The 11,063-nt window shown below is 45.0% G+C and overlaps 1 protein-coding gene across 2 annotated transcripts in view; it reads right to left on the reverse strand.

Moving 5' to 3' along the window:
• LOC112226862 (rho GTPase-activating protein 21) overlaps positions 1–4,312 on the reverse strand; it is an 88,815-nt gene extending 84,503 nt beyond the window's left edge. For both annotated transcript variants that reach the window (XM_024391493.2, XM_024391492.2), the window contains exons 1-2: positions 4,108–4,312; positions 3,106–3,331 (exon numbers count right to left, since the gene is read on the reverse strand). In XM_024391493.2, the coding sequence (XP_024247261.1) occupies positions 3,106–3,174 (69 nt within the window). In that variant the 5' untranslated portion in view covers positions 3,175–3,331; positions 4,108–4,312. The remainder of the gene's footprint in view (positions 1–3,105; positions 3,332–4,107) is intronic.
• Between the last annotated feature and the right edge of the window lie 6,751 nt (positions 4,313–11,063).

The following is an 11,063-nucleotide window of genomic DNA, read 5'->3' on the forward strand; positions in this document are numbered from 1 at the left end:
TTGATCAACAACAACAAAAATAGTAAACCAGTGATTCATAACTTTTGTACCGATTTTCTGACAAATGAATGCTACATTTGGATCTGTTTGGAGTCCTCCAGACCGATGAACTCATATCTTAAACATTTGAACCGGGACTGACGCGGTGAATCATTACTTCCCTATTAGGAGTGCCATCAAAAGGAAAACAGAACTTTTGTTTAAATCGACAAGAAAGCAGAACACTACACAGTGTTAAACTACACATTTTACAGTGTCCAGCCTTTACACAGTGTAATGGAGAAATGAAACTGGATAAAATAGCCTAAGCTAACCCTAACCCATCTCTATATTTACCAGAGACTGAGCATAACAGACAACCCAAAGCCTACAGGAAGAAAGCAGAGTCCTCTATCCAATTTCCGATATCCATCAGAGAGCCATATAATGCTCTGTAAATGGCTGCTAAACAAGTTAAGTCCTGGGCTTTAATGAGGTACAGACCACAGGAGTGGAGAGGGGGGTCTGTCTAATAGAGCCTTTATAGGCTAGGGCTCCTCAGAGAAAAACAACCCATTCACTAGTGGCACACTAACTGTGGATAATAACTACACTGGATGCATCACTATAGTATGTTTCATCTGCTCTAGCGACACAGCAGTTAAACACTCCAATATCAGTGACTGGTCAAAATGACTCATGATAAAATGGGTTTTACTAGGTTTACCCAAATCCAGATAGCTGATGTTCTGAAAGAGCTGCAAAATCTGGACCCCTACAAATCAGCCGGGCTAGACAATCTGGACCCTCTCTAAAAAATATCTGCCGAAATTGTTGCAACCCCTATTACTAGCCTGTTCAACCTCTCTTTCGTATCGTCTGAGATTCCCAAAGATTGGAAAGCTGCCACGGTCATCCCCCTCTTCAAAGGGGGTGACACTCTAGACCCAAACTGCTTCAGACCTATATCTATCCTACCCTGTCTTTCTAAGGTCTTCGAAAGCCAAGTTAACAAACAGATTACTGACCATTTCAAATCCCACCATACCTTCTCTGCTATGCAATCTGGTTTCAGAGCTGGTCATGGGTGCACCTCAGCCATGCTCAAGGTTCTAAACGACATCATAACCGCCATCGATAAGAGTCATTACTGTGCAGCCGTATTCATCGACCTGGCCAAGGCTTTCGACTGTCAATCACAACATTCTTATTGGCAGACTCGACAGCCTTGGTTTCTGAAATGATTGCCTCGCCTGGTTTACCAACTACTTCTCTGATAGAGTTCAGTGTGTCAAATCGGAGGGACTGTTGTCCGGTCCTCTGACAGTCTCTATGGGTGTGCCACAGGGTTCAATTCTCGGGCCGACTCTCTTTTCTGTATTCATCAATGATGTTTCTCTTGCTGCTGGTGATTCTCTGATCCACCTCTACGCAGACAACACCATTCTGTATACTTCTGGCCCCTCCTTGGACACTGTTAACTAACCTCCAGACGCGCTTCAATGCCATACAACTCTCCTTCCGTGGCCTCTAACTGCTCTTAAACACAAATAAAACTAAATGCATGCTATTCAATCGATCGCTGCCCGCACCTGCCCGCCCGTCCAGCATCACTACTCTGGACAGCTCTGACTTAGAATACGTGGACAACTACAAATACCTGGGTGTCTGGTTAGACTGTAAACTCTCCTTCCAGACTCACATTAAGCATCTCCAATCCAAAATTAAATCTAGAATCGGCTTCCTATATCGCAACAAAGCATCCTTCACTCATGCTGCCAAACATACCCTCGTAAAACTGACCATCCTACCGATCCTCGACTTCGGTGATGTCATCTATAAAATAGCCTCCAACACTCTACTCAACAAACTGGATGCAGTCTATCACAGTGCCATCCGTTTTGTCACCAAAGCCCCATACACTACCCACCATTGCGACCTGTGCGCTCTCGTTGGTTGGCCCTCGCTTCATACTCGTCGCCAAATCCATTGGCTACAGGTTATCTACAAGTTTCTGCTAGGTAAAGCCCCGCCTTATCTCAGCTCACTGGTCACCATAGCAGCACCCACTCGTAGCACACGCTCCAGCAGATATATCTCACTGGTCACCCCCAAAGCCAATTCCTGCTTTGGTCGTCTTTCCTTCCAGTTCTCTGCGGCCCATGACTGGAACGAATTGCAAACATCTCTGAAGCTGGAGACTCACATCTCCCTCACTAGCTTTAAGCACCAGCTGTCAGAGCAGCTTACAGATCACTGCACCTGTACATAGCCCACCTGTAAACAGCCCATCTATCTACCTACCTCATTCCCATACTGGTATTTATTTATTTATTTTGCTCCTTTGCACCCCAGTATCTCTACCTGCACATTCATCTTCTGCCAATCTACCATTCCAGTGTTTAATTGCTATTTTGTAATTACTTCACCACCATGGCCTATTTATTTCCTTAACTTACCTCATTTGCACTCAGTGTATATAGACTTTTTGTTTTCTTTTGTTCTACTGTATTATTGACTGTATGTTTTGTTTATTCCATGTGTAACTCTGTGTTGCTGTATGTGTCGAATTGCTATGCTTTATCTTGGCCAGGTCACAGTTGCAAATGAGAACTTGTTCTCAACTAGCCTACCTGGTTAAATAAAGGTGACATTTAAAAAAAATTAAAATGGACATACACTAAGCTTAAGTGAGCTGAGGTTGATGGAACAGGCTGCCCTTAACTGGATTGAGAACTAAGCTTAGGTTAGGCCTACTCCTATTGTGTCCGAATCTAAGTTAGTGGAATATTTGTAACGGAGCATATTTTGAAGCTGGCATCTTTTCTTCTAGCCATGGTAGCCAAAATAATGGGCAACTGGGCATTTTTATTCATGACCCTAAGCATGGTGGGATGATAATTGCTTAATTAACTCAGGAATATCTGCTTTCAACATACTTTGTTTCCCCATAATTGACTCAAGTGTTTCCTTTATTTTGGCAGTTACCTGTAGCTTAACCTACATCTAATTGATCATCTCCCAGACCCCAATTTCCATGAGAAGAACTTTGGGTCACCCAAAAACAACCTTTAATGTGGTAAAATGTTGGAATTTTGAGCATGAATTTGAGTGGGGCTTATGTACCTTGCACAAAGAGGGTCTGGTCAGTCTCTCCTCTTCATCGAATGGACCTTTCCAACGTGACGCCATCATTTCACTTCACACAAGAGGTGACAATCCTTTAGTGCACACATCGAAAGCTATAGATCCCAGGAAATAGACAGCAGTCGAGTCCTCCAAGTAACGTTAGGGTTCGTCTCTCCAGTTCACACCGTAATCCATGTTCCCGTATCTGGTCCAAATTGTTGAGCTGAATGTGAAACAAGTTTATTTGAACGAATTGCATTAGTGACTGCTATATTGAAATACACAACACAATTTATATTCCAATGTTAGCTAACATTGATAAGCATAGTTGAAATTTGAAAATGATAACTAAGGTTAGTGCAAAAATTTGCTTGCGATTACCTTTCTAATAATATTTACCAAAACTACCGTATGAATGATCAGCTAGCTTATTACCAGCAAGCCAAGCAACAAGTAAGTAGGCAGGAGGCAAAGCCGATCGATGCGACTCGCTCGCGGACTAACGTTGGTAACTAACTCGTGAGGCAAAACTTGCCACCCTGTTTTTCTTGTGTTCGGACCGAGAGCTAACGGAGACGTCTTTCACTGGTCACCGTACTTTAAGTTCTGTTATTTTCTTTTCAGATAAAGTAAAACAGGTCCAGTGGAGAACACACAGGCATGCCGTTACCGTGGTCGCCGAGTATTTTCCTGCCCTGGCTAAACTCCGTTAAATGAAGTTGGATCCGATCAATACAAAGAAGCCAACTTCGTTGTGGGGTGGGAGGACGTTAAAATTACTGATGACACGATACAGCAAGACTTTTCAGAAGTGTAGTTAGGTAGCTACATCTAACACTACAAAACAAACGCGTGGAACCTGTTTAGCTAGCTGGCTATTCTTCAGAAGTTTGTAGTTGGCATTAAAAACAATATCCGTGCAATGTGACCAAGTTAGCTAACGTTCGTAGGTAGTTAGCTAACGTTAGCATGCTATTTAATGGGCTAAAGTAAACCTACCTGTTGTGAAAAGCGACGTTACAGACTGTGTTGAAACGTATTTATTTCCCATAAAAATCACTCAAATAAAATTATGGCCCCGTGTCAGTTTCAGTCATATTTCCATATCCTAACGAAATACAGTCGCAGATGTACCCCATCCGAACTCCAGGGAGACACGCGGCTGCTGGAAGTTGGAATTTTGTTCAAGCCTTCCAGAATGCCAAAGACCATCCTCTTTTCGCCAGCGCCACTCCCGGCAAGGCTTCTTCTTTGGTATTATGACAGTCCGCAAACAAATGTCATAGGGGCATGCCGCCTACTACTGTATTGGCTGTGTATCAGCCTATTATTCTGTAGTATGGCTTCATCACACTGTAAAATACATGGATTTTATTGATGTATTGCCCTACCAACTAACCCTGCACCCATTAAAACCTCACCACTATTCCGCTACTTTTGCCCCATCTGATCCTACTCCAGGCCAGCAGACTGGGAGGATGGGACACTATAATTCAAAACATCTTGTAACTCTTCTGCAGTAAAATCTCGTACACCCAAGCAGTGGCGGTTCTAGCTTGTATGGCTCCCTGGGCGAACCCCCCATTCAGCGTTCATCGCCAACACAAAACAAATAAAACATTATTCAGACATTTGGAACAACACAAATACATAATCATAACATTTAAAACTATATACATATAAAATATTTACAAAAATAAGACTCATAAATATCAAAAATAAGTAACAAAGACAAATAGAAATACATTTGTGTTGATTTGGCACTGGAGCATCAATACATTATACCCATCCCCCAACACTGTCAACCAAGAGTCAAGACTAAACCAATTCACCTTGGTGGTGTGCGGAATGGTTTTATATTGTTATTAACGATTTTGCACAAACCAGAAAAAAATGCAACGATATGTCTGTGAAACTATATATTCATGATTTTGCACAAACCAGAAAAAAATGCAACGATATGCATGTGAAACTATATATTCACAGTATTATGAATGAATTGTGGTGTATTTGGTAGCATTACATAGTGTGACTGATTTGACTAATTGCATTAGTACTGTACAAAGTTAGAGGTGCGCTATTTGATCGATTCCCCCGCTCCCCATACCTCGGGCTTCCAATGGGAAGACCTGAGGTCAACCTACCTCCGCCCCCCTCTACATCTCATACTTCTGAGTGGGAGACCTTCCCAGGGAGTAGCCTGCCTAGCTCACAAACTAGAATCAGGGTGCCCACTCCGACAAGGTTAATTGACCCACAGTCCCATACGGTGACATGATATCATTGACGTGACGTGCAAATGAGCGATAGAGAACCGATCGCGCAAATCAAATTGTATTGGTCACATACACATGGTTAACTGATGTTAATGTGAGTGTAGCGAAATGCTGTGCTTCAAGTTCCGACAGTGCAGTAATATCTAACAATTCCCCAACAACTACCTAATACACACAAATCTAAAGGTGTGAATGAGAAAATGTACATATAAGTTTATGGATGAGCGACGGCCCAGCGGCATAGGCAATGTGCAGTAGATGCTATAAAATACAGTATATACATGTGATATGAGTAATGTAAGATATGTAAACATTATCAAAGTGGCATTATTTAATTAAAGTGGCATTGTTTAAAGTGATTAGTGATCCATTTATTAAAGTGTCCAGTGATTGGGTCTCAATGTAGGCAGCAGCCTCTCTGAGTTAGTGATTGCTGTTTAGCAGTCTTATGGCCTTGAGATAGAAACTGTTTCTCAACCTCTCGGTCACAGCTTTGATACACCTGTACTGACCTCGCCTTCTGGATGATAGCGGGGTGAACAGGCAGTGGCTCGGGTGGTTGTTGTCCTTGATGATCTTTTTGGCCTTCCTGTGATATCGGGTGCTGTAGGTGTCCTGGAGGGCAGGTAGTTTGCCCCCGGTGATGTGTTGTGCAGACCGCAGCACCCTCTGGAGAGCCTTACGGTTGAGAGTGCAGTTTCCGTACCAGGCGGTGATACAGCCCGACAGAATGCTCTTGATTGTGCATCTGTAATTTCTTCAGCCTCCTGAGGTTGAAGAGGCGCTGTTGCGCCTTCTTCACCACACTGTCTATGTGGGTGGACCATTTCAGTTTGTCTGATGTGTACGCCCAGCACTTAAAACTTTCCACCCTCTCCACTGATGTCCCTTCAATGTGGATAGGGGGGGGGCTCCCTCTGCTGTTTCCTGAAGTCCACAATCATCTCATTCGTTTTGTTGACGTTGAGTGAGAGGTTGTTTTCCTGACACCTCACTCCGAGTGCCCTCTCCTCCTCCCTGTAGGCTGTCTTGTCGTTGATGGTGATCAAGCCCACTACTGTTGTCGTCTGCAAACCTGATGATTGATGTCACCATTCCGATTTTTTTTTATGCGGGCGCCCCGTGCCACCCCCTGCAAGATGCCGCCATGGGCGACTGCCCATGTCGCCTAAACCTAAATCTGCCACTGCACCCAAGTACTCTGCAGCTGCTACCACAACATCTATCCTCTGTGATTTATGTTCCATTCCTGCGGTACAATTAACAACCATGGCCATGAGCGCAACAAAAAAACACTTACTGAAGCACGTTATTCCTTTCACTCTCTGTTCACCTCGGCCTACTCACAGGGATCTTCTTAGGATCCCTCACCCTGGACCCACCTTCCTCTACTACTCGCTTCACTGCCTCAGCATATGACACCTTCTGCACTACTCTGATCCTGGCAACCTCAACCCGCCTTTCTCTGACAGGACACCTCTAATCATGGGTACCCCTACAGTTTACACACAACTCTTTCCACCAATACCACAAATTCCTTTGTCTGATGTCCTCCTGCACACTTCTCATATCTAGGAATCTCCCTCCTACACACTGCTGCCACATGACCATAAGCTTGACACCAGCTTTGCATCCGGCGCCGACAGAGATGGCCGCCTCGCTTCGCGTTCCTAGGAAACTATGCAGTTTTTTTGTTTTTTTACGTGTTATTTCTTACACTAGTACCCCAGGTCATCTTAGGTTTCTTTACATACACCCGAGAAGAACTACTGAATATAAGATCAGCGTCAACTCACCATCAGTACGACCAAGAATATGTTTTTCGCGATGCGGATCCTGTGTTCTGCCTTACAACCAGTGTAACCGAGTGGATCACATGCAGCGACCAAAAAAAAAAAAAAACTCAGAAAAAGAGGGAAACGAAGCGGTCTTCTGGTCAGACTCCGGAGACGGGCACATCGTGCACCACTCCCCAGCATTCTTCTTGCCAATGTCCAGTCTCTTGACAACAAGGTTGATGAAATCCGAGCAAGGGTAGCATTCCAGAGGGACATCAGAGACTGTAACGTTCTCTGCTTCACGGAAACATGGCTAACTGGAGAGACGCAATCCGAAGCGGTGCAGCCAGCGGCTTTCTCCACGCATCGCGCCGACAGAAACAAACATCTTTCTGGTAAGAAGACGGGCGGGGGCGTATGTCTTATGGCCAACGTGACATGGTGTGATGAAGGAAACATACAGGAACTCAAATCCTTCTGTTCACCTGATTTAGAATTCCTCACAATCAAATGTAGACCGCATTACCTACCAAGAGAATTCTCTTCGATTATAATCACAGCCGTATATATCCCCCAAGCAGACACATCGTAGTGAGGTCTGCACAACGCATCACCGGGGCAAACTATGGCTCTGAACGAACTTTATTTAACTCTCTGCAAACTGGAAACGATTTATCCGGAGGCTGCATTCATTGTAGCTGGGGATTTTAACAAGGCTAATCTGAAAACAAGACTCCCTAAATTTTATCAGCATATTGATTGCGCAACCAGGGGTGGAAAGACCCTGGATCATTGTTACTCTAACTTCCGCGACGCATATAAGGCCCTGCCCCGCCCCCTTTCGGAAAAGCTGACCACGACTCCATTTTGTTGATCCCTGCCTACAGACAGAAACTAAAACAAGAAGCTCCCACGCTGAGGTCTGTCCAACGCTGGTCCGACCAAGCTGACTCCACACTCCAAGACTGCTTCCATCACGTGGACTGGGAGATGTTTCGTATTGCGTCAGACAACAACATTGACGAATACGCTGATACGGTGTGCGAGTTCATTAGAACGTGCGTTGAAGATGTCGTTCCCATAGCAACGATTAAAACATTCCCTAACCAGAAACCGTGGATTGATGGCAGCATTCGTGTGAAACTGAAGGCACGAACCACTGCTTTTAATCAGGGCAAGGTGTCTGGTAACATGACTGAATACAAACAGTGCAGCTATTCCCTCCGCAAGGCTATCAAACAAGCTAAGCGCCAGTACAGAGACAAAGTAGAATCTCAATTCAACGGCTCAGACACAAGAGGTATGTGGCAGGGTCTACAGTCAATCACGGACTACAGGAAGAAACCCAGCCCAGTCACGGACCAGGATGTCTTGCTCCCAGGCAGACTAAATAACTTTTTGCCCGCTTTGAGGACAATACAGTGCCACTGACACGGCCTGCAACGGAATCATGCGGTCTCTCCTTCACTCCAGCCGAAGTGAGTAAGACATTTAAACGTGTTAACCCTCGCAAGGCTGCAGGCCCAGACGGCATCCCCAGCCGCGCCCTCAGAGCATGCGCAGACCAGCTGGCCGGTGTGTTTACGGACATATTCAACCAATCCCTATACCAGTCTGCTGTTCCCACATGCTTCAAGAGGGCCACCATTGTTCCTGTTCCCAAGAAAGCTAAGGTAACTGAGCTAAACGACTACCGCCCCGTAGCACTCACATCCGTCATCATGAAGTGCTTTGAGAGACTAGTCAAGGACCATATCACCTCCACCCTACCTGACACCCTTGACCCACTCCAATTTGCTTACCGCCCAAATAGGTCCACAGACGATGCAATCTCAACCACACTGCACACTGCCCTAACCCATCTGGACAAGAGGAATACCTATGTGAGAATGCTGTTCATCGACTACAGCTCGGCATTCAACACCATAGTACCCTCCAAGCTCGTCATCAAGCTCGAGACCCTGGGTCTCGACCCCGCCCTGTGCAACTGGGTACTGGACTTCCTGACGGGCCGCCCCCAGGTGGTGAGGGTAGGCAACAACATCTCCTCCCCGCTGATCCTCAACACTGGGGCCCCACAAGGGTGCGTTCTGAGCCCCCTCCTGTACTCCCTGTTCACCCACGACTGCGTGGCCATGCACGCCTCCAACTCAATCATCAAGTTTGCGGACGACACAACAGTGGTAGGCTTGATTACCAACAACGACGAGACGGCCTACAGGGAGGAGGTGAGGGCCCTCGGAGTGTGGTGTCAGGAAAATAACCTCACACTCAACGTCAACAAAACTAAGGAGATGATTGTGGACTTCAGGAAACAGCAGAGGGAACACCCCCATCCACATCGATGGAACAGTAGTGGAGAGGGTAGCAAGTTTTAAGTTCCTCGGCATACACATCACAGACAAACTGAATTGGTCCACTCACACAGACAGCATCGTGAGGAAGGCGCAGCAGCGCCTCTTCAACCTCAGGAGGCTGAAGAAATTCGGCTTGTCACCAAAAGCACTCACAAACTTCTACAGATGCACAATCGAGAGCATCCTGGCGGGCTGTATCACCGCCTGGTATGGCAACTGCACCGCCCTCAACCGTAAGGCTCTCCAGAGGGTAGTGAGGTCTGCACAACGCATCACCGGGGCAAACTACCTGCCCTCCAGGACACCTACACCACCCGATGCTACAGGAAGGCCATAAAGATCATCAAGGACACCAACCACCCGAGCCACTGCCTGTTCACCCCGCTGTCATCCAGAAGGCGAGGTCAGTACAGGTGCATCAAAGCTGGGACCGAGAGACTGAAAAACAGCTTCTATCTCAAGGCCATCAGACTGTTAAACAGCCACCACTAACATTGAGTGGCTACTGCCAACACACTGTCAATGACACTGACTCTACTCCAGCCACTTTAATCATGGGAATTGATGGGAAATGATGTAAATATATCACTAGCCACTTTAAACAATGCTACCTTATATAATGTTACTTACCCTACATTGTTCATCTCATATGCATACGTTGATACTGTACTCTATATCATCGACTGCATCCTTATGTAATACATGTATCACTAGCCACTTTAACTATGCCACTTGGTTTACATACTTATCTCATATGTATATACTGTACTCGATATCATCTACTGTATCTTGCCTATGCTGCTCTGTACCATCACTCATTCATATATCCTTATGTACATATTCTTTATCCCCTTACACTGTGTATGACAGTAGTTTTTTTTGGAATTGTTAGTTAGATTACTTGCTCGTTATTACTGCATTGTCGGAACTAGAAGCACAAGCATTTCGCTACACTCGCATTAACATCTGCTAACCATGTGTATGTGACAAATAAAATTTGATTTGATTTGATTTGGTTAGGCCTAAGTGAGACGTGATGAACAGTGGGTTTTCAATCTGGTGAGCAGCTCTATAGTGACCAAAGTAAAGTACAAAAAGCATACATAAAGACACTTTATTTTCTGTGAAGGAAAAACCATGCATTAACTGGTTCTCTGTAGCTCAGTTGGTAGAGCATGGTGCTTGCAATGGCAGGGTAGTGGGTTCTATTCCCAGGACCACCCATATGTTAAAAAAATTAAGTCGTTTGGGATAAAAGTGCCTGCTAAATGGCATATAGATGTATGTGTTTGTATACAGTAAATTACAGAGCTAGTTATCTAATTACAATGTCTCATAACCTGTTCTATATCATGGATGAATTTAAGTTGAGTAAATCCTGAAAATCAGATGAACAATGGCAGTGAAGCACATCTCCTCCCAAAACAGTGCAATTCCCTTTTATTAGAAAAGCAGAATTTGTTTCAATTCAATGGGCAATAGAAATATGAATTCACTGGGGAGCCAGGCCCACAAAAGGGCTTTATTACAGACAGAAATACTCC

The sequence above is a fragment of the Oncorhynchus tshawytscha genome, linkage group LG28 (genome assembly GCF_018296145.1).
Source record: "Oncorhynchus tshawytscha isolate Ot180627B linkage group LG28, Otsh_v2.0, whole genome shotgun sequence".
NCBI classification, from domain to species: domain Eukaryota; kingdom Metazoa; phylum Chordata; class Actinopteri; order Salmoniformes; family Salmonidae; genus Oncorhynchus; species Oncorhynchus tshawytscha.